Here is a 23,968-nt window from a genome sequence, read left to right as displayed (position 1 = left end):
CCCATGGAAATCTTTGACATTTCTACTATTATGCAATGCTTGGGTGAAAAAAAAAATTGCTGAAATTCTCCTTCCCTTCCAGACTGAGTTTAGAAAAACTATTTCTAGCTTTTTAAATTACACATTTCACCATTAAAAAGAAACCGTTCATAAATTAAAGGAACCACTAGCCAGGCCTTATGTAACCCATTTAGAGTGGGAAATTGGTAACACTTGGGAGCAAAGTCTGTTCCTGTGATTTCTGGAGTTCTAGACCATTCATTTGATGTGTGCAAACATCACAAAAATGGTTTATTTATTATTTTCATTCACTACTTTATACCAAAACAAAGTTAGTCATTAAAAAGGGCATCTGTGTCCTATAGAATCTAAAAGAAACACTTCCATAGATGGTCAGTGATCCCAGGGATAGTTTATCACTGCTTTCAGTAAACAGCCTCCCAAGTTAGAAATTTACTTTATCCAATTGCACTCTTAATTTTCTTTTTTTCTTTTTCTATCTTTTTTTAAGAGTGTTTATGGCTCTATTACATTTTTGGTAGAAAATTGCTGCACTGTGTTTGTACCCACCATTATTGACATTTCCCCTGTGGAGAGAGATCTGTGTTCCAATGAATCCCCTCCTCATTCCCAGCTCTGGCTGCTAGCAGCAGTGACCAGCCCTGTTAAAACCAAAGGTGGCTCTAGGCAGAATTTAACCAAGCAGCTCTGATCACTCCTTGGAGATGAATTTCCCACACGCAGGTTAAAGGCCCAGGGTCCAACTCCCCCATATCCTGACAACTCCCACACATCTGGGACCCATCATGCCAGGACTAACCAGGTGCATCATACAGGGGTGAAATAAAGAAGTTGCATAAAATTTATTTTTTCCACCTTGTTTTACAACATTCCCTTTTAAGGTCTTACACATCTGCGACATGTAACTCCACAGAACAATAAATAATTGGCATTCATGTTTCTCTTGACTCAGGGTATTTACAGGTTGTTTAGCTGGATGACAGGTACAAAACATCAGCATCACAGTAAATACCATTTTGACACCAGAATCCATTTCCCCATTAAAAATTAACTTAACACTGATTTTTTCAACAACTTTAACAATTAAAAATGTTCTCAAAGGCATATAAATACACAAGTTGTCGTAGGCAGTAGTAATGGACCATATTGGCAAAGCTGTGAACCACAGGATTTCATGCAAATCATAGAGTTTAACCCTTATGAAATAACTAATAATAAATAATGAGCCCATCCTGCTGAAGTGGGCCTGGACTGGGGACACTGGGAGGAAGAGCTGGGGACACTGAGCTGCACCAGGCAGGGCTTCCCATCCCTGGGGCAGAGCTCTGCTGGTGCAAACCAGGGTCTGGTGAAGCAGCAGAGCTGCAGCTTCTCCACACAAACCCCACAGAGCAGCTTTAGGGACCCCCCTGACCTGGGGCTCCCTGACAGACCCAGCTCAGCTCCAGCACAGCTGCCCAGGCAGCCCCAGAGGCCGAGGCTGGCCCGGGGCTGGGCTGGGACAGCTCTGGGAGCACAGGAGAACAGCCCTGGTGTAGCCCAGCACACAGTGCTCACCCCCAGGGACAGCAGGGATGGTCCCAGGGACAGCAGGGATGGTCCCAGGGACAGCAGGGATGCTCCCAGGGACGGCAGGGATGCTCCCAGGGACAGCAAGGATGCTCCTGACCACCCTCACCAGCTCTCATCAGACCCTGCACACACAATGTTGGGTTTCCACCAGCTGAGCTAGACAAAGGTTTGCACAGAGGAACAGGAGAAGCTCTGAGGAGGGGAGGAGAAGTTCAGAGGGAAGGGGATAGAGAGGGCTGTGACACAGCTGGAATTGCTGCAGAAAGAGAACAGAGTGTGCCACAAAGCCCCACCCTGCAGCAGCTCAGCACGGGCAGCAGGAGCACGGTGAGACTCCACGGGCACCCAGGGGCATCACCTGGAGCAGCCCCACAGCACACAGGTCACACAGGAACTGCTACAGCACAACCCACACAGAAAAAGGAACACAGAGAACACTAAGGCCACAAACAAGATACTACACAGAGGAAGAAAACAATGCTTCACTCCCCAAAAGTACAAATTATGAGCGTACCAGAGGAAAAGATGAAATTTCCAGCAGAGAATCCATTTATTTTAATGTACAGTAAATAGGGAGAGGTGTATTAAATTTTGCTTTTAAAAACATTTTTAAATAACTTAAGAGAAATGGGTTGCAAACATAAAGTGCTGAACTTGAAAAACAGAAGTCTTCCTCTTTTCTGCTGTTGGTTAGATGGCAGTTTTAGTCTCTGACTGCTTTGAAAAAATGTAGTGTATATCCAGGCAGAAATTACTTCTGGATTTACTACCTTGTGCAAAATCACAAACTGCAAAGAACATAATCCACACCCTGAAACACAGCTCTAGATCACTATCAACTCTACTAAATATGCTACTAAACTTATGATGCAATAAATACAAATGAAATCACAGTTCACTCCCTTTCTTGGTGTAAGCTAATAGTTTGCAAATATGGTCCACTCAGTGTAAACGGTATTGACTTGAGGAAACAGTGAATTCTACCATTTATATGTCTCAAATATTTACACACAGTAGCTTGGCACTGCTGCTGTTGCAGGACATTGAAGTACCAACACACAGGAGAGAGGGGCAGGGCTGGGCACCAGAGCCCACTGGGCTGCTCAGTCACACCTGGGGAGGAAAGGAATTCTTGGTTCTTGTACTTAAACCAATGAAAGCAACTTAGATGGGATACTGGGAAGGTGGGCAGGCCCTGGAACAGAATTCCCAGAGCAGCTGTGGCTGCCCCTGGATCCCTGGCAGTGCCCAAGGTCAGGCTGGACACTGGGGCTGGAGCAGCCTGGGACAGTGGGAGGTGTCCCTGCCATGGCAGGGGTGGCACTGGGTGGGCTTTAAGGTCCCTTCCAACCCAAACCATTCCATGATTCTGTGAAATGCTATCTGGGCACTCCAGAAGAGTGATATGGCCAACGCTACCCAGTCATGATGAAGCCAATGCTATGGACTTTTCTGGAAAGCAGCATTAATGAATTCACAGGGGACTGTGGGCCCACCTCCCAGCAGGGAGCTCAGGCTGCTCTGGGACAGGAGCTCAGGCTGCCCTGGGACAGGAGCTCAGGCTGCCCTGGGACAGGAGCTCAGGCTGCTCTGGGACAGGAGCTCAGCCCTGGGCTCTTTCCCTCCTGGCAGCCAAGGAACAAGAGCACCAAGCAGTGCCAGCTCAGCCCATGGTTTCTCTGATGTGGGAAGAAGACAGCAAGCAACTAATTTAGCACAGACTGAAGGGCCTCAGAAAAGGATGGCTGCCATTAAAAGCCCATCCGTGTTTCACGCACCAACCCAGCTCTAAAAGGTCCCTGGAAGTCTCTGTCCTCCTACTGAGAAGCCCAAGTATGTGTGGCTCTCCTCATGATATTATCACATGGACCAAATTTTATAATAATGGCAGAACTCATTGAGTTTAATGTTTGAAAATTAAAAATACCTAAATTTGCTCTGCACACAAGCCTAATGCCTTTGTATGAACCCACTCCTGTGAGTCAGGTTTGGTTTTTAGAGTCGAGTGAGTGCAAGGCTCCAAAACCTGCCTCTCTGCAGGGGCATGTCATTAAAACATCCACCTAGGAATGCCTCTGCTTATTTGCAGCTCATCCTCGAAGTTTCACACTAACAGGAAACAGATTTCACGGAGCTGTGAGGAGTAGCAGCTCTGTGACCTCTCCTTTCAGTCTCCAAGGATTCAAGACACGTCTGCCACATTGTCTGCAGAACAGTACGAGTCTCTTCTCACGTTGTCGACACATTTCAAGGATGATCAACTGCAAAGTTCTGCTCCAAAGAGGATTTGCTTTAGTTTAGATAATTTTCTCCTACACAAATAAATACACAGTAAAACTATTATGTCACTGCTCCTTTTAACAGGAAGCACAAAAGCTAACCAAAACTGAATTCTCTGTTTTTGAGCTACCACTTCTCTGTCTTTATCGATGGCTGGATAGCTCCAAAATCACTGGGGTGACCACATTTCAACGGAAGGAAAATCTCAGGCACACTCAGATTCTCCAGCGTGTGCAGATCCGACAGGCTGGAGCCCCATTATGGAAACAACATGCCATAAATCAGGAATCAGCTGTCAGCAGTGCAGTGCATCACCTACATTAAGGGATTTCCAAGATGTAAAAAGAATTTAACTACTTGAATCAAAAAGACGAATAACATAAACTTAAAAAAAGGTAACACAATGCAAAGAACAGCGCAGACACTTAAAAAATTCACTTTAAATTGTCAAATGTAAATCCCAAGGTCAGGTAGCAGCTTCCACAGACTTTGAACCATGCAAGAGAAACCCATTGCCATCGCAGTTCCACGCATTTGCCCCCAGTTAAGCAGAACCAAAGTGCCAAGAACTGGATTAACTCAGAGCCTCCACCCTCCAAACACTCCCTTTTGGTCCTGTCCAGGGCAGTCTGAAGTCTGTGACAGAGATCACCAGGTGACAGAGATCACCAGGGCTCCTGAGGCAGGGACGGGCGTGCTGCTGTGGGGACAGCTGGGGGTGTCTCTGGGCCCTGGGCAATGTCTGTCTGTGTCCAGGAGCAGCCCTAGGACGTCAGCTTGGAGTAGCTGGGGGGAGAAAACCTCCGTCGCAGGTACTTGAGGACGTAGAGGGGCAGGCAGCTCACCAGGGTGATGACAGTGACCTTCCACAGGAACGACAAGGTGGCAATGAAGTAAACATCTGTGTGGAGAAATGAGCACGGAGTCAAAACCACGGGAGAACCTTCTGGGAAGGGCTGCAGGAAAGCAGCTCAGTCCACCATTGCTTCTGCTTCCTTCTGCCCATGGCACGGGGTTGGAGCTACATCATCTTGGAGCTCCCTTCCAACCCAGGCTATTCCATGATTTTACAGTTCTTAAAGCTGCCCCATCCCAAGATCAAAGCTCACATGACACCTGGCTCCTCACTCCTGTGCCCTTCTCTTCCCCAGAAGATGCAGAGGTGTACTGAGCAGTGTAAGGAATGTGGTTCTCACAGGTAACTGCCCTCCCAAACCCCACTGAAACAGGGACATCCCCCAGGCACTGCCAAGCACTGCACACCCTCCCACTCTGGGAGCTGCCTCTGCTGCTTGGCTGAGCCCAGCAAACACAGCTCCTGACTCAAAACACCTCAGAAACTTTATAAAAAGAGCTAAAGCATCCTCCAAAATGGAACTGGTATAACAACATGCAAGAGACAGGCAGAGGGAAGTGATCCCTGCTGCCTTCAGTTAGGGAAGAGCTTTATGGAAGAAGCAGTGACATCTTGTGGTTCCTGACTGAACACTGAACAAGCCCATGGGTCTGCAACTCAGCAGTTACTGGGGCAATCTGGAACTCCTCACCCTTCTTCCTCTACCGAGGGAAAGAATTAGCTCTGCTTCAGGGAACTAAAACACCAACAACCAAACCCATAAGAGCATGGTCCCAATGAACAGATAAAATAAGGTAAATTTTAGGAGGCAGCTCCTTCTCCCAGTTTAAAAGACCAAATCTTTCAATCCAACAGCAGAGTTCAACCTTCCATCTCAAATTCCCATATGAAAATAAAGATCACTGCTACATGAGGCAGCTGCTACATACTGGAGCTCAAAGCATGGATGAGATTCACTGGGCAGCACACTCTGCTGATTACCTTTGCCTCCTCTAGCATTTTGCTGTGGGAAGAAAATATAAAATATCTCCCAAATGCCTTCAAATCGCACAGGGCTTACTGTGGCACCACTGTGCCTGCTCTTGGCCCCACCACGAGCCTTTTGCTCAGTCCTGTCACCATCCAGGCCATGAACTGACTGGAGGAGAGCATCAAACCTCACCAATAAACTCGTGCAAGAAGACCAGGGAAGCGATGTAGCAGGAGAGGCTGAGCAGCTCAGCCACGATCATCAGCCAGTGCCACGTCTGGATCGTCAGTGCCACCATCAGCAGCTCGGTGAGGATCAGGGACGTGAAGGAGATGGCAACAATGTGCACAAATTCGGATTCAAAGAGGAGGAGCGCTCCATACATGATGATGCTACCTGCAAGGGAATGGAACTACTTCAGTCAAACACCAGGCTCAGCCCTCAAACCCACAGTTAGGTCTTGGAAAGGCTGAAACAATCCTATCTCGAGGCTGTTTTTCATGAAACCTGAGGAATGTAATGACAACAAATCAGTTACTGTTTAGGAGACAGAACTGATGAGAAGGAAGGGAAAAGTTACAGCAGAGGTACCCAAAGTTTTGTGACAGTCTATCATGCTCATAGACACATGGAGATAGGAAATTAATACATGCTGTTTTGGCAACTGGAGATCTCTAACATATGAAACTCCATCCTCCCACAAAAGCACTTGGTCACTACTCAGAAGCTAAAAGATATCAAATTCCTCTATATCCTACCACACTGCCTCGGTGCCAAGAGGCAGCCAAGTGTTGAAAAGCTCAGTGCATACAAGTGAGGCTCAGTTTGCACTACTGGGCCGAGGTCTCTCCCCTTTACACGTCCCCCTAAGAGAATCCCATTGAGCTCTGCTAACGAGGCATTGTTTGTGCTCCCAGGCTGGCTGGCAGGGCTCCTGCAGGCCACCTGCACAAATAACTCATGTGAGTAATCCACACCAACATCCATCACTCGGGAAGGGAAAACCTGCGTGGAACCCAGCTCCAGCCACAGAGCTCAGACCCAGCTGTGAACTTTCCAAACTTTCGGGCTGCTCAGGCATTGGTCGGGCTCATCTCTGCTAGCAACTGGCCCCGTTGTTTGGCCGCTGTTTGCTGGTTCTTGAGCAGAGCACTGAAGTCACTTTAACCAAATCCTGTAACCAGAGAGGGCTCTTAGCTCAAGGAGGAATCTTTCCCCCTGTGCATCACCCTCTGGCTGCAGCCTTCCAGCACTTGGGAGTGTTCTCTCAATGCCTTGGCTTTGCCATTGTGTCACTCAGCATCCCAAGCTGTGATAGACTTCAGAAAATAAAGCCAACAGAGATTTGAGACTCCTAGATTCACTCCCTGCTGAGGATGGCAATGTCAATTATATCTGTACGAATAACCTGGTTATTTTGCCCCCTTATTATGATGTCACCCTGACTTTTTAATATTTTCTAAAGCCTTCGGAGTTTACGCTCTTGTAACAAGCTTTCTCACACACTTTCTGTAAATAACTTACAGTTTTTGCATTCCTTCATAGAGGCAGAGAAATTTGATGGACTAGTAGTTTGTCCAGTGTCATTAGAGAAGTGGCACTTTCACCCTCCAATCCACTGTCACCTTTGGAAAACTGTACATGCTGGAGTCAGAAAATAAACTTGCCTTTTTTACCTTCACAATAGCAGCAGCACACATCGTGCTTTCACGTGTCCTGTAGTGACAATTATTCCTCTTGTTGATAAAGAGGAAACAAGGAATTTTGCCACTTCAGCTTTTAGCTCCACATTATTGACCTGTTTTCTACAATTCCCTGATTAATACTTATAGAGAGAATTTGAATTGAGGGTAATTGATAAAAAAAAAAAAAAAAAACAAAATGAAAGAAAATACCTCCTTAGATAGATACCCAAATTACTACATCCACTGTTGAAAATGCATTGTAATTAAGGCATTTACTTAATTGCTTTAGCAGCTAATTGGAGTGTATGAGATATGATCAAGAACGTGAGCTTGACTGTGACCCTGAATCTCAAATGCCTGAGAAGCAACCAGAACTGTTGGCACTTCCAGTTTTGGATAAAACACAGAAGGCTACAGGTGATGCATCTTCCATGTCAACAAAAACCTGCAAAATCCATAGACTGGAGAACTTTTCCCAAAAGAAGGGCAGGGAGGGTGATGAGCTCTGCTCTGCAGCTGGGGTAACTGCAGCACTGCAAGGAACTTGCACGGAGTGACAGCGGATGGTTCTGACGGGAAGAGGCCCAGTGGTCTGAGTTCTACATCACAGGGTTGACCAATTTCTGCCAATATTTGGGTTTAGATAATTTTTTCCTTTGGTAACTCTAACGACATTTTCCAAGACAAAAAAAATATATATTCATCACCACAAGAATGCTTTGGGAAATTCATTTTGTGCCTTACTTCTGCAATATCAAAAGTTAGACAGCCACACACACTACAACATCTGAAGACAAAGCAGAAGTTGATTTCTTACCTTGATAAATGCTTATCAAGACCCAGATTAAAAATGTTTTGTATGACAACGGTCGTCCCTGGGTGGGAGAAAAAAAAAGACAAAGCTCCATTGGGGTTTTCTTTTATAAAAATTCACTTATTGATCAACTTAGAAATTAAGAAGATAATTGGAAAGTGCTTTAGAAAAGAAAATAAAACAAAACAAATGAAGCAATGCTGAGGTAGTGCCCCTTTATTCTCATTTTTCTGGGTGCATGAAGGGGCTGTGAAAGCTCAGGGCTGCCCCAGCACAACCTGGCCCTCACTGCACACACAATTAATCCAGTGCAAAGATGCCTCAGGAGTTTAATCACTGCACTGAGGAACAGAAGATGTGTGCACACACATCGATGTGAACACATTAATACCGTATTTCTAGACACACACAAATCACCCTCATATTGAAGGCAGATAGATTTTAAAAATCCATCTCCAGCCAACACAGCTATACCAGCACAAAACCCCCTATGTTTAGACCAGGCCTAAGGATGGTTGAAGAATTAGTGGTTTATGACATAAGAGACAACATCCAAGTGAAACCAGATGGAGACTTATTGAGGCTCTGGAAAAACAGGCTGTGCTTCTCAGAGTATCTGTTTAACAGCAATCCTTGAGGGAAAGGATTTGGGGAAGATTCAGTCCACCCTTTCCTCCAACTAAGAAAGATGTTCCCAGGCTGCATACCCCAGTTATTCAAAACATTTTCCAGGGAGGAAGAAAAAAATATTTAAAAGGAACCTAAGACAAGATTTACCTTCCTGATATTTCTATGGTAAACATAAAATAAAGTTTTCTTTGTTTAAGGAGAAGGACCTGACTTAGATGCTAAAGCTACAAAAACGGCACAGCAAGCAAACTTCAGATCATGCTCCAGTCAAATTTCTACTGAAGAAACTCTGGGATAACCCCCTGCCTCCATCAAATGAGCATATCCCTTCCCCTCCTCTATTCTCTGGCTTCAGGACAGGGCCAAATCCCCAACAATTTCTCTTTTCCCTTTATTATGGAACAAACTGGTAATATTAAATCCCTAGAATTTGCCACAGAATGAAACTTCGACTTGCCCAGCCGTTTCTAATAAATTGAATTTCATGCAGCATTCAATAAACAACTGCCAGGAATTCTGGCTCTATCTGTTGATTGAAATGTGACTTTAACAGAATTTTGCCTGAAAACGCCTGATAAAGTTCTGGATCTCCTGGCAATATATATGACTTTACACATTTACAGTTTCAGATCAAGATGAGGCTCTTGCCTTCAAGCAAAACACACAAACAAGAGTCTCCCATACCTTAAGAAGATCTTTGTAGAGCTCTGGGTACAACATTGCAACTTCAGATTTCACATCCTTGTCCAGGACAAGAGAAAACACAGGAAACATGGTGTAAATTGTGGAGTACCTGGGAAGAAGGCAGGAGAGCAGTAAATTATCTCAGGTGGAGATGAGCAAACAAATGCCAGGCTCCAGAAATGCACAGATTATAAAAACTGGCAAATGGAGCACACCAGAGTTCTGCAGGTAGGGCAAAACCATCAGGATTCGCTTTTTGAGTGACTTTTGATCAGGAACACATACACAAGTGACTGGCTCAAATATTGCAGCAGGTTCTCAATGGAGCCAAGGACTGACCTGTGCCCATCCAAATTCTGCTCTGCAGCTCAGCTCTGATTCTGTTTGCATCAGAAGGCAATGGAGGTGAATTTGCTGGTTTCTAAATTATGTACTTGGAAGTATAAAAAGCCATACTGGGATCACAGTTGCAATGCCCTGTTTTAGACAGTTTTTGGACAGGAACTAAGGTTGGGTTGTCTCCTCCTGGCAGTGCCAGGAGCTGGGCACTGCCTGTCACTGCTGCACAGACACCAGCCCACAAAACTGCCCCTCTGCTCCTTACTGAGACCAAAGGAACATTCCTGGAGGATGGGCAGCTTCACAAACACGACAAACCTCCTGCTGGAAAGGTTTCTGCCAGTGTCTGCATGGAAGGGGACAAGGCTCACTTCCAGCTCCTGAAGCAGAGCTGTGAGCGGAGTGGAGATGTGTGGGGCTTGCACGTTCATCAGCACAAAAGTGTTCATTGTGCAGAGGCTCTCCTCATTGCCAGTAAACACTGAGCTCTTACCCAATGATGAGGAAGCCTTGGTAGAGAGGAACTGAAGCAAAGTAAAACACTGATGAGAAGACAGCCTGAAAAAGAAATGAACTTTTTAGGCACTGAAATACTGCTGTAAAAGTAACAGCTTAAAATACACTCTGTTCAAAATGAAACATTCTTACAGTGGGTTCTCCCAATTCCTGAAATGAAGATAGACTAATAGAATATCAACCCTTTTTATTCCTTTGGAGCAGTTGCTGGTATTTGTCCAATACCAGGAGTTTGCTCATGTGTTTTCAGATCGAAGTAACAACCTCAAGTCCAAACCCATGAAAATTTTCAGAAGAAATAGCAGCACTCCAAATGAGACAGGACCTTTCCTTTATGATTTGGCTTCTCCACCTCTTTTGGAGAGCCCCTCTGGCAGCCCCTTTACCTGCATGGTGCTGATGCAGAGGCTCCTGTGGATCACAAACTGGCTGAGGGCTGCAGACCTCTTGTAGCTGTTCCTTCCATGGACCATGAGCAAACGACCCAGGTGCTTGAACTGAGTGATGGAGAAATCAGCTGCCAGCGATGCCTGCTTCCCTTCCTGGGAACAAGAGCCAGGAAAAGCACAGTGAGACCATTTCAGCACTGGAAACAAGGAATGTCATGTTATTATTGAGTTATCACTGACAGAATTTCCAGGAATATTTGCAGTATGTTAGGTGAGGGAGAACATTGCCTCAGTGCTTCTCCTTCCACTGCGGGTTTTAAGCAAAGAGCAAAAATATGAGAATTCCCATTTGAACCTTGGCCTCCAATTCTAAGCAACCTCTGGATTCTGATTCACACCACACATGTTAACGTGACACTCCTAACAAGTCAGTGCTGAACAAATTCTCAGTCTCAAAAGTTCACACAATTTTGGCTCACTGCAAGCAGAGTCTGTCTGCTGCTGCCAATCCAGTCCTGCAGCTCCACACAGCCCCAGGTGCAGAATCAGAGCTCTAACCCACAGTTTGTTTTGCAAACTAATTTGAGCAGTTTTTAATTGTGCATGTAGGGTATATCTTATCAATGTAATTGTAACTCCAGCACCTGAAGCATCAAAAACCCCCAAAACTAACCATGAGGGTGCAAATTCAGGGATTCTGCCAAGAACCAAATAATGAATTTGAACTCCCTTTAACAGTAGTCTCCTTTATAGCCAAATTATTTCTCGTTATAGAGCTACTGGTCTGATGATGATTCGTGTGGGAGCTTGTTCCCTTTCTTGCACAAATATCTGAGGATTCATTTAAGAGTTGCTTGAAAACTGGCCACAGAAATTCTCATTAAAGATGAGGTAATCTCACCTTTCCTTCAACTCCAACACCACAGTCAGCCTCCTGAATCATGCTAACATCATTCCCTCCATCACCTGCAGGGCAGAGCACAAACAAAACTGTCAGTTTAGCAACAGGGGCAACCTGCAACCCCACCCAAGTCATCTGCAGCACACTGGAAATATTATGAGAAACACTTAACCCAGTCAACAAAAGTAAGATTTTAAACAGAAATCATGAATTTAAGCTCTTAGGTTTTGTTTTAATAGACCCCCAGATCAGTGATTGATGTATCTCACTTGCAGGTGGCACCATGACATCTACAGTGCTGTAACACAGCTCAGGTTAACAGTGGTGGTTAATCTTGAACAGATGAGGTCCAAGCTCTACTTTGCAAAGATGCCACCTGAAAGGGTGCTGAGGAGTTGGGCACTGAATTTCCACGTGCAAAATTTCAATTGGTACAAACATTAAATACCAGAAACTACCTGTGCTGGATTTACAATAACGTGCCAATATCTGTCACCTACGTTGGACAGTGTGTCCCCAGCCTGAACCAACAGAAAAATGCCAACACCACAGTGAAACATGGAGGGCATGAAGAAGGAGAAAAAGGACAAGGCACACCCAATTTCCTCCATCTTGTCCCCTTTGGAGCCCTTATCTAGAAACCTAAAATTTTACTTTTGCACCCGTGCCACACTAATTATTACTTATATCAAACACTCAGAGCTTGTAATTCATCCTGTAAGATTGAAACTCTTTTCCATGGACAGAGATCACAGCCAGTGTCTCTGGGGGCTCTGTCCAGGGGGGTTCCTGACCCCTGCCAGGGTCCCAGACCTGCCAGGGCAGCCAGAGGGATGCCCTGGATTCCCACATCACACTACTAAAACCATTGTGTTTTGTAATTCCCCATACAGAGCTGACAGCTTTCCATGGGCTAAAATTGAATCTACAGATGTTTTTGACCTCCTGCCACGGTCTCCAAGACCCCTGCTCGGGTCTGGAGACAGCCAGGGCAGCCAGAGGGATTTTTGGCTCGGACACGAGATGACACGAGGTGACAGTTGACTCGAGGGGAGAAGTGGAGCTGCCACCCTGCTGGCACTGTCACTCACCCACGGCACAGGTGAGCCTGCCCGTCCTCTCCTGCAGCAGCCGCACGATCTGCGCTTTCTGCGTGGGGGCGCAGCGGCAGCACACGACCGCGGGGCACTGGCACGCCAGCTCCATGAACTCGCACTCGTAGTACTTCAGGCACACCTGGTTACACACAGCACAGGTAGTACTTCAGGCACACCTGGTTACACACAGCCACACCTGCCTTGCACCTGCTCGCTGGGCACCAGGCTTCCTCCAGCCCGCGCTCCGGGGCTGCTCCCACTGATGGGAAACTCCCTGGAACAGAGGCTAGGCAGCAGAGGTTTAATCAACTAGGCTATAAATGCTAAATAAATACTTTAATAAAGTAGGGATTTATTAAAAGGCCTTCAAAGGATCTATCTTGGGCAGTACGAGAGCCTGGGCGTGGCTCTGCCCAAGATGGACAGCATGTCATGAGTTTTCACACTTTTATAAGTTATGGTCCATTTTCATATTGGGGTTCATTGCCCAGTTACAGCTCCAGGTTAAGTAGTCCCATCCTCCCAGTTTACTCCACTCAATTCACTGATGTTTGCACTTTTTGGGGCTGGAGCTGCAGCGGTGTCCTTGGTTCTGGGCTGGAAAAGGATTGTTCAGTGTGCCTGAGCTGGTTCTGGGCTGGAAAAGGATTGTTCTGTGTGCCTGAGCTGGTTCTGGGCTGGTAAAGGATTGTTCTGTGTGCCTGAGCTGGTTCTGGGCTGGTAAAGGATTGTTCTGTGTGCCTGAGCTGGTTCTGGGGCTGGAAAAGGATTGTTCTGTGTGCCTGAGCTGTGAGGAGAGCTGCTGACACTTTATATGGAGTTCAGGGTTATACACCAATGCAGTCCAGACTCTGGAAAAGAGAAAAGCCAACCCTTAGGGCATCAGTACCTCCAGCGAGTCCCCCGAGATGACCAGGGCACAGTCGTGCTTGCGGCGGAAGGCGTTCAGCTCCAGGTGGGCTTCTCCTCGGTTTGTCACCTGGGGGAGGATGGAACTGAGCAAGGTGTGCTCCACTGGCGTGAGAAAACAGCAAAGAATCCCAGAGGGAACAACAGTGACCCAGCCAGGACAGGCAGCACACTGGGTTAGGGCACGCAGTCACAGAAACAGAAACTCGGGTAGAAAGCGGGGTCAAAAGAATAAAAATACACACAAACAGCTGTGATCTCACAGCCCTCCTGCCCCAGGGCCTGGCCCCTCGAGACAGGGTCTGGGGGTGGAACTCACGAGTCTGAATATATGGATGTCCTGTGTCCGTGTCACCAGATGGGCGTTCTTGGCTGTACACGTGGCTGTCTCCAGCTTGTCCCCTGTCAGCATCCACACCTAAAATCCAAACATTTCATGCGTCAAGTAAAGCTTAACAGCCACGTCTACAGGACCTCTGCAAGTACCACCTGCCTCTTCAGGATTATAAAAGGACTGGTGAAATACACGTACAAATTATTCTTCTAAAAAAACCCTATTTTGAAACACACAGGAAAATCCTCACACGTGAAAGAAAGCAAAGCTTTTAAAGAGGCTGAGACACGAAGTTACAAGTTCTGTGTAACATTTTTCCCGCCTGCAATATTTCAAGATTCTGCTGATAAACCCACGAAATGCAAGCTAAAAAAAAAAGTGTATTTGTGTGTTAATGTGTCCCTCCCTGGCCATTTCTCAACCGGGCCCTGCTGCAGAAAGATCCCTCCTGGCCCAGCCTGAAATGTGGATGATGCAACTGGGGTTAGCTCAGTGCTGATGTGTACGTCTGGAACACACTAACTTGCTTGAGGTTTTTTTTTAGATTTTTTTTTTTTTTTTTTTTAAATCTACACTGCTCCTTTTATTTTGTGCTGCTGAGGGGAGGGAGTTAGAAAGCAATGTCAGCAGCAATGGCTGGGAATTCCTTCTCCAGTGTAAATATATCACAGTGAGGGTGTTTTTTTCCACTGGTGTTTTTATTCTTTCAAGACACTGCCCAAGAATATTTAATGAAAAATACAAAAACCTGAAGAAAATCCCAAAACATCAACAAAAAACCCACACAAAGACTCATTCATTTGTTAAATAACCTGAGGCTGGAAAGAGACTTGATCCTAAGCTGGTCCCTGTCATGAGCTGCGTGCCCCTCTCCACTCTGGATTCACTCCTCACGTGCAGTGCCCCGATGAACAGGGCAGTGCAAGGAGTGCTCAGCACATCCCACACCTCCACTGCAGCTCCAGCCACGCTGAGCAGAAAGGGAAGCAGGAAAACCCTTGGCAGTGCTGGCCAGGGCTACAGCATCACCGAGGAGCTGATTCCCCTGGTGTCGCCTCCCTGATGAATTCTCTGTTTACAGGGGTGGCCCCAAACCAAAAGCACTTTTGGAAGCTCATCCCAAGTATTGAATTTCCCACCTCAGCCCCAAACACACAGCCTTGCTTTGCATTCACAGCACTGCTTCAGATTTTTGTTCACTTTGCAACTTAAAGCAGAGAAACCACAACCAGGACCTCTCACCTACTTTTCTTACCCAAATCTGAATGTTTAATACATTTTGTCCCCCCTTTTGCAATGCTGACAAAGTTTTTAGAGAGAGAACCTACACAGGCACCACAGCAGCTCCCTCCCTGCTGAGCACAGCTCAGGCTGTAGGTGTGGAGTCACAGATGCTCAGAAAGCTGGAAAAAGAAATATCCAGTCCCTGATTCTCTTGGCTCAGACTCCCCTCTAGTGGCTACTGAAAACTGGATATCCACAGCTCCAAGCCCAGCACGGGGCTCGTGCACCACAAGGCAAACACAGCCCAACCTGCCCCGTTTCATGCAACTCCCTGAGAGAATTGCCCCAAAATTTCCTGTTGGACCCCTCCTCGTGCCCACACCATTCCTTTCTCTGCCAGAGGAGCCAGAGCAGGTGAGGGGATGAAAAGCACAAGAGATGACACACTTAACACAAGAGGTGTTAAGATTTACTACCTGCAGCACATTCTGCTCCCAAAGTGATGTTTAAAACACCCACAAATGAGACAGTGAAAATTTAACAGGGTAGAAATCCATTTAAATTTAAGTAAAATGTGCCATTTTGAGCTTACTAAATATGCTGTTTAGTCTAGTAACTGCAGCCCTAAATAAACTACCCCAATTAAAGAGAAAAAATGCAAATTTCCACACTAAAAAATAAGAGATAAGAAAAACTCCTCAGGCCTTAAAACAAACAGAGCAGAGTAACCCAAGAGTTCTTTCTATACTTTCTAACAAAAACTAAGTACAACTAGCTATAAGTATAATATAAAATCAGCAGAATGAATATGCATTAACCTATTGTAAAATTCTATGCATATAGAAATGAGTAAAGATAATAAAAAAGAAGCAAAAGTTATCAGAGGTACGCATGTCTGTTAAAAGGCAATAAGTCCCGACATGCATCCACAGAGCTGTAAATAAAAAAAATAAACACACCCGTTCCCTACAGATCTTAATTAGAATTGTAGGGTTTAATTTTTCATCCGCATTTCCCAAGGCCCCCCAGCTCTGAATGTCCCCCCCGTGGGCCAGTGCCCCGCAGTGCAGAGGGTCCCAGAGCTGCTGCTGGGCAGACCTTGATGCCAGCGTTCCTCAGCGTCTCCAGCGTGGGCCTGACGTCCGCCTGCAGCTGGTCCTCCACCCCCGTCAGGCACAGCAGCTCCATCTCCATCTCCAGGCTCTCGATCACCGTGGCCACCTTCAGCGAGCGGTCGTGCACGCTCAGCTTGGCCTGCACGTAGCGTGCCTGGGGACACAGCACAGCCAGGGTGGCTTTGGGGACACACAGCACAGCCAGGGTGGCTTTGGGGACACTGGGACAGCCATTCTGGCTCTGGGGACACTGGGACAGCCATTCTGGTTTTGGGGACACAGCACAGCCAGCCTGGCTTTGGGGACACACAGCACAGCCAGCCTGGCTTTGGGGACACAGCACAGCCAGGGTGGCTTTGGGGACACACAGCATGCCCAGCCTGGCTTTGGGGACACACAGCACAGCCAGCCTGGCTTTGGGGACACACAGCACAGCCAGGGTGGCTTTGGGGACACTGGGACAGACAGGGTGGCTTTGGGGACACACAGCACAGCCAGGGTGGCTTTGGGGACACTGGGACAGCCAGAGTGGCTTTGGGGACACAGCACAGCCAGGGTGGCTTTGGGGAAACTGGGACAGCCATTCTGGCTTTGGGGACACAGCACAGCCAGAGTGGCTTTGGGGACACTGGGACAGCCATTCTGGCTTTGGGGACACAGCACAGCCAGGGTGGCTTTGGGGAAACTGGGACAGCCATTCTGGCTTTGGGGACACTGGGACAGCCAGCCTGGCTTTGGGGACACAGCACAGCCAGGATGGCTTCAGGGATACTGGGACAGCCATTCTGGCTTTGGGGACACAGCACAGCCAGCCTGGATTTGGGGACACAGCACAGCCAGCCTGGCTTTGGGGACACACAGCACAGCCAGAGTGGCTTTGGAGACACTGGGACAGCCAGAGTGGCTTTGGGGACACAGCACAGCCAGGGTGGCTTTGGGGACACTGGGACAGCCAGCCTGGCTTTGGGGACACAGCACAGCCAGCCTGGCTTTGGGGACACTGGGACAGCCAGGGTGGCTTTGGGGACACAGCACAGCCAGCCTGGCTTTGGGGACACTGGGACAGCCATTCTGGCTGTGGGGACACACAGCAGAGCCAGGGTGGCTTTGGGGACACAGGGCTGGCCAGCTCCAGGGGGAAGCACTCAATCTCCCTCTGGGGCCTCCAGCTGCCCTAGGGAAGGTGTCCCCGGGCACATTTTGGGAGCACATCCTCTGTCAGGTGCCACACAGTTCTGATTGAGGACTCAGAGGTGGAACCTGTCAGGGCTGCTGAGCTCCAGGTGGAAGAGGCTCAGGGAGCTGCTGCTGTTGTGCCCCTGGCAGCTGAGGTGGGCAGCACAGCCACACAGGGGCACAGCAGAGCTGCCAGCAGCTCCCTCCCAGCACAGGCAGCACTTGCAGAAAGAATGGCACCACAGAACCCTGAGCAGTTGCACCACATCCCTGATTAACTGAACAGTTCCCCTTCCCATCCTGCCTGCCTGGAGGAGCCAGGCAGTGCCCTGGGCAGAGACCCAAACCCCACACGTGCAGCCTGTGCTGCCAGGGAGCTGCCTGGTTTATATTCTAGTTATTCTGGATTCGGGAACTGCTTGGGAGGGTCTTCCCTGGGATAAACACTTCATAGCTATCACTTGAAAAGCAACTTTGATAAAAAGAATATCAAGACATTTCAGAGAAACAATTCTAGCAGAGAGCTGGGAGGTGAGAGGCAGTATCATCACAAGAGTTTTGTGAGAATCACTTCAATAACTGTTTAAAAACAAAAGAAAACAACCAAATAAAAACTTACCTCAAAGTCTTGATACTGCTCTTCTGTCAGAGACTTCTTGGCCACGACAAGAACCCTCAGGCCTTCCCGAGCCATGTTACCACACTGCAAAGAAGGATCACGTTGTAAACCATAAACTCTCACAGAAATGATTTATGCACAGCAGTGGGAGATGGCAGTGTAAGATAGCAGGGTAAGAAAATAACCAACCCGTCTGAGCAACCCCAGTGAGTCTACAATATCTGATAAAGTGCATGATAAACTCGAGAGGAAAGAGGGGATCTGCAATGCTTTGTGACCTAGCTCAGTGATCAGGAAGAAAAATGTCCTCTCTGCTACACCAGGGCAGCAAAAACAACCCCACTGATTAGATTTTCTCTGTCTCTAAGTAAAAGGCACGAGCCTGTGATTTGTAGACTTCACATGTTTGGCAACCAACTCTTGGAAATAAGACCAAGATATTATTATTTCTCTGAACACCAGAGAATCAGTAAGTGAAGCTACTTTTGAGGATGCCTCTGGATCCCTGGCAGTGTCCCAGGCCAGGCTGGACAGGGCTGGGAGCAGCCTGGGACAGTGGAAGGTGTCCCTGCCATGGCAGGGGTGCAATGGGGTGAGATTCCAAACCACCCTGGGATTCCATGAGCTCTGTGCCACCATGACTGCTGCCCCGACAAGTATACCCCAGTATAGAGCTGCCAAATGCAGTTTTGAAATCAGGACCCTTCAGGCTAAAACAGATCCAAGCACAGAATCAAGCCCAGCACAAATTTGGTGAGAGTCAATCAGTTTTGAGCAAAACCCATTTTATTTGCAGGACTTATTCCACTTTAAATTTGCTGAATTTGCCACTGCCACCCTTGCTCCTGTGGATGTATTTGGCTAATCCAAGGAATTGCCAGGATCAGAACCTTCTGGCTCCCAGCCTTTGCAGCAGTTAAATTGGGTATTTCAGCCCTGCTGCTGTGGCCTGGAGCAGAGCAGCAGGGACACAGCAGGGACAGAGGAGCAGGGACACAGCAGCAGGGACACAGAAGGGACACAGAAGGGACACAGAAGGGACACAGAAGGGACACAGCAGCCCTGGCACAGCCCCAGTACCTCCTCCTCCAGCCAGTCGTTGTACTGCACGATGCCAGCCATCACCACGTCTGCCCCCTTCATGTAGAAGGTGATCTCTCCCGTGGATTCATCCTGCAGACACAACACAGCAGTCTCACTGGGCTGGCACTCACACACCTGGGGCAGGTGAAGGGCCACCAGCTCAGCTGCTTGTCTGGGGCCAGGAGGTGCCTGCTCAGCTGTACCTCAGCTCCTCCCAGCAGGAATTCATGCTTTACACAAGGGGAATCAGCTTTTTCATCAGCTTCTCCACACAGCAGAGCCCTCCCAGCCCTGCCTGTGCCTCCAGAATAACCTCAGCCCTCACCTTGAAACCCGACCCCTCTTACCTGAAACAACAGAGCAGATGCACAAAGCACAGCAGAGTAAAAATCACTCTGATTTACCTGCTCTCTTACCATATGGAATAAGCACAATTAGAGCTCAAGCGTGCCACAGAGAGCTCAGATTGCTGCCTGCCTTATCAGATACAAGGAGTTTATAGCCTGCAAGCAAAGCATATTTACCACAAATTAAAAAGCCCCTTCTAAGCAGACAGATACATAAAGAGGCCACAGCTCTGAGTATTACAAACTAATGGAAACCCTGGCAATTTCCTCAAAGGAGATGAAATTATGAGTAAGGAACAAACTGCTCTGTAAACCTAGACAGCCACCAGGGATAGGAGAAAAACTTAAACTGCAAAACCAAAAAGCCCAGGAAGGTCTGAAATAAACAGCTATGAATGAAGGGACCAAAGTACTTTAGGAATAAGAGAAATTAAAGAAATGCCAAGTGGATACTTCTTCATTCTCTCACCTAGTATTTGGGTGAGTCTGTTCCACCTTTACAGAAATTAGTGGTGGAGGTTCTCACACAGGAATAGGTTAAAAGCCCCAGGTCCTGTGGCACTGGCAAAACAGAGTTTAAATCCACAGGGAAAAAAAAAAAAAGGAAAATGTAGCACCTGATGTGGACACTAAAACTGAGGAAATGAAGAAGCAGCCATAGATAATGAAGCTCCTTTGCTGAATATTTTTGCCAAGCTCACAGAGATACTCACAGGGAAGATGCTCATAATTGAGCCCAAGTATGGTTTTCAATTCCTGGAACATCCAGCCCTCACAGAGTGATACACATCCCACATCCCCAGAGGAAAACGGGTGTCACTCTTCCAAAACTACCAGAATGTGCTTAAATAAAATACACCACTTCTGCCAGTAGCCAAAGGTAAAGGTTTATCTATGAAATAATTTGATTAAAGAGTTTCTAACAACATCTCTGTAGGAAACTGAATAAATCTGCACTTCCCGTGCTGCAGAGCTGGCTCAGGATAGTTTAGATTTTTTGTCCAATATAAATACTGCATCAGCTATCTCCCTGCATTAGTCATTTCCTCTGCCCGAGTTCAGGAGGAGGTTAGTGCGTTCTCAGATCGTGGCAGCATCACTCTATAAATCTGCACACAGATTTGCCACTTATATTGTTTTGGGGAAGCATCTTTTTCCACCATGGTCTGCCTCTGGCCACGGTTCAAAGGCTCTTTTCAATTCCAGATATGACAATAGCACTATCTCTGCTCTGCAACAAAGATCATTCCACATGGGTAAGGGGAAAAAAAACGAAGAAAATGAAGGATGGAAAATATTGTGGTCAAACAAACAGGCCTTCTTCAAAGAGGAAGATAAGTCAGTGCACACTGTGCTGGGGAGGCTGCTTGGGTAGAACAGGGTTTCTCAGAACTGAAATAATCAGGTACAGAAATGACAGTTGAGTGCAAGGAAACACTCAGATATTGTAAAAATATCCCAAAGCAAGCAACATCTGCCACTTGTTTCCACTATTAATCGCTTTATTTACTGACGTTGTGCTGAAGGAGATCTGGTCCTGGGGCAGAGCAGACAGGGAGATGGTGCCTGCAGGGACAGCACTGCTGGGCTGGACACAGGACCCTGCTCACACTCTGCCTCCAGGCCGGGCAGGGAGCCTGGCAAAATTCTACAGGGCTCTCAAAAGCCCCAAAATTGCAGTTTTTAGGCCAGGCAATACCTGTGCAGGTGAGCAGGAATGTTTCCCTTTGGGTGCTGCTCACTGCAGTGCTGGGTGCAGCTTCATCTCCCTCCCTGGGTGTATTTTCTTCTGGATGCTTCATGCTGCTCTCCCTCCCCTATTTCTGTTTTTTAAACAGGCAGCACAGTTTAGGAGAAGCACTGAAAAGGTGAACACCCTTCAAGTTGTGGATCAAACCAAATGGAGTGCCTCTACATACACACATAAATATTTAATTGAAGCAAACTTTACTTGATAACTACCTATTTATAAATATTTTGGTTTGTTTTTTAAATGGAAATTAAAACTCTGCTTGAAGATACTATTTTGGAGTATAGAGAAATGTGGCAAAGTAATACCCAGGCAGTCAAGGTCTGCTACTGAACCCTAATTCTGCACAGGGCACACAGGGAGCTGATTTTAGTGGCTTGGGGCAGCTGAGTGGCTACAAAATAAAGACAATTCACAGAGAGGGACCAATGCTCCTTTAAAGGTATTTACAGTCAGGATTGAGGCCTGATGTTGCTCCCACTGACCACAAGTGGGAGTTTTGCTGGTTTTGCCTAAAATACAAACAGCAAAATTCAAACAGAGAAATACAAACTAGAAACCGTTTCATTTCTAGTGGGGGAGAAGATAAATAGTAGGTAATTTAAAAGGAATAAACTTCAAATCAAAGAAGGGAAAAAAAACCTCTTATACTCATGATGAGAAAATTTCAGTGCATTCACTTCTGTTGAGCATAAAACCACAATTTAATGGAACTCACCCTGGCTTTGATGGTTTGTCCACCTCTTACACCTTTGATAAAACAGCATTTCATCAAAAGCTTGCACTTGCAATAAATGGGGAGGGAGGTTCTTTAGGCCTCCCTCTTCTATTGGTAAGATTTTTATTCTAGGTCATGAAAAGATTGCCCAGAGTCTCCACATAATTTTCATTCTAGAAGTAATTAATTTGAAGAATTTACACTGAACTGGATACACACTGCACTTGTTGCAGGTATCCCCAGCAGCACAAGGCATTTGTGGGAACACTCAGTGTATGCCCAGGGCATCCCCTGGCTCTCTGAACTCCCAGATTTAGCACAGGGATTACTTCGTACCAGCTCAGCCTCTCAGCTCCCTTCCCCTGCCATCATTTGCCCCCCCTGCTCTTGGCCACATGTTCATATTCTAGAATCTCCCAATTTTTCCCTTTGTGCTGCCCAGGGAGGGAGTGGATTGTCGATACAGCCCTGGCTGGCTGCCCTGCTGTGCTCTGGTGCCACCTCTGAGCAGGAGGCCAGCCCAGGTCAGCCCCAGGTGCCCCCAGGTTGCCCCAGGCTGCCCCCCAGGTGCCCCCAAGTGTTCCCCAGGTCAGCCCCAGGTGCCCTCAAGTGCCCCCCAGGCTGCCCCAGGTGCCCCCAGGCTGCCCCAGGTGCCCCCAGGCTGTCCCAGGTGCCCCCAGGCTGCCCCAGGTCAGCCCCAGGTGCCCCCAAGTGCCCCCCAGGCTGCCCCAGGTGCCCCCAGTCAGTCCCAGGTGCCCCCCAGGTGTGGCTGCCCCGGGCCTGGCAGCCCTTACCCGCACGATGATGCCCATGCGCTTGCTCTCGTAGGTGAAGGGGAAGATCTGCAGGATGGTGAAGTTGAGGATGTGCCCCCCTGGGCTCCTCAGCTGCACTGAGGACTGGTCTCTGCCCACCAGAGTCAGGCCCACGCTCTCTGTCCACTGCACCAGGGCCACCTGCAGGAGAAGGGCACGCTGAGGGCTCCTGCCACACCTCCCCAGGGCAGGGACAGCAGGTGGCTGCAGAGGATTCATCAGTCATTAATTCAGCATTAACAGTGCTATCAAACAGATCACAGGCTTTCCTAGCGCCTTGTTCCCCATTCAGACCCTTCCTGCCAGGGTTTGGGCAGCCCAGCCCGTGTCTGATGCTGCTGTGCCACTGCCAACGTGCCCACGGTCACCTCCCCGCCTTGGACTGCCACATTCCACTGGACAGCAGGAATTTCCCCGTGGAAAGGGGCTCAGGCCTCGGAACTGCCCAGGGAGGGTTGGAGTGCCCATCCTGGAGGTGTCCCAGGAATTCCTGGAGGTGGCACTCAGAGCTCTGGGCTGGGGACAAGGTGGGCACTGGGCACAGCTGGGACTCAGTGGGCTGGGAGGGCTTTTCCAGTCTCAAAGATTCCATGATTTCATCCCAAAGGACAACCCTCAGCAAGGGGCAGGCACTGGAATCCTCCACCCAGCCCTCAGGTGCCCAAACCTCCGTGGGCACATCAGGGAAACCCCTTTACAAACACTTACTTTTGGAAAGAGCAATTTCCCAGCTTGCTGTCTACGAAATTAAGAATTCAAAACGACACATTCACCCTGGATTTACAATTTCAAAGCAGAGACACTAATGCAGCACATTAAAAATTCATATTAAAAAAACCCAGACAAAATGAGCTCTGTGGTATTCTCTATGTGTTCAGTAGTAACAGCTCATCCACAGATTTCAACGATTTTGAAGTGATCAGCAAGACAGCTGAAGGCTGGCTCAGCCACTTCTTAGCAGAGAACCCTTCTCCCTTAATATTAAAAAACAAAACAAAAAAACCCCCACAAAACCAAAGAAAAAAAAAACCCAAAACCCAACAACCCCAAAAAAAACCCCCAGATTGTTTAAGGTTTAACTGACTGAGGTGGGCATCATTTTGATTGTAGCCTCTACTATTTCA

At 47.5% G+C, this 23,968-nt stretch overlaps 1 protein-coding gene across 3 annotated transcripts in view; it reads right to left on the bottom strand.

Moving 5' to 3' along the window:
* Nucleotides 1-839: 839 nt before the first annotated feature.
* Nucleotides 840-23,968, bottom strand: part of ATP9A (ATPase phospholipid transporting 9A (putative)) — a 50,214-nt gene continuing 27,085 nt past the window's right edge. For 2 of the 3 annotated variants that reach the window (XR_012051503.1, XR_012051504.1), the window contains exons 15-29: nt 22,824-22,985; nt 19,212-19,304; nt 18,132-18,215; nt 16,320-16,490; nt 13,983-14,081; nt 13,644-13,733; nt 12,749-12,893; nt 11,658-11,722; nt 10,754-10,909; nt 10,345-10,409; nt 9,513-9,621; nt 8,202-8,259; nt 5,892-6,095; nt 2,876-4,774; nt 840-2,811 (exon numbers count right to left, since the gene is read on the bottom strand). Coding sequence is in view for 1 of the 3 variants with exons in the window: in XM_072916904.1 (XP_072773005.1) it covers nt 4,638-4,774; nt 5,892-6,095; nt 8,202-8,259; nt 9,513-9,621; nt 10,345-10,409; nt 10,754-10,909; nt 11,658-11,722; nt 12,749-12,893; nt 13,644-13,733; nt 13,983-14,081; nt 16,320-16,490; nt 18,132-18,215; nt 19,212-19,304; nt 22,824-22,985 (1,638 nt within the window). In the remaining 2 variants the exon portion in view is untranslated. Of the gene's footprint in view, nt 4,775-5,891; nt 6,096-8,201; nt 8,260-9,512; nt 9,622-10,344; nt 10,410-10,753; nt 10,910-11,657; nt 11,723-12,748; nt 12,894-13,643; nt 13,734-13,982; nt 14,082-16,319; nt 16,491-18,131; nt 18,216-19,211; nt 19,305-22,823; nt 22,986-23,968 lie in introns of all 3 variants that reach the window. The other variant, XM_072916904.1, reaches the window with a different exon arrangement.

This window comes from Taeniopygia guttata, chromosome 20 (genome assembly GCF_048771995.1).
Source record: "Taeniopygia guttata chromosome 20, bTaeGut7.mat, whole genome shotgun sequence".
In the NCBI taxonomy this organism is placed as follows: Eukaryota; Metazoa; Chordata; class Aves; order Passeriformes; family Estrildidae; genus Taeniopygia; species Taeniopygia guttata.
The sequence above is the reverse complement of the archived record's forward strand: the minus strand, read 5'-3'. Positions and strand labels throughout refer to the sequence as shown.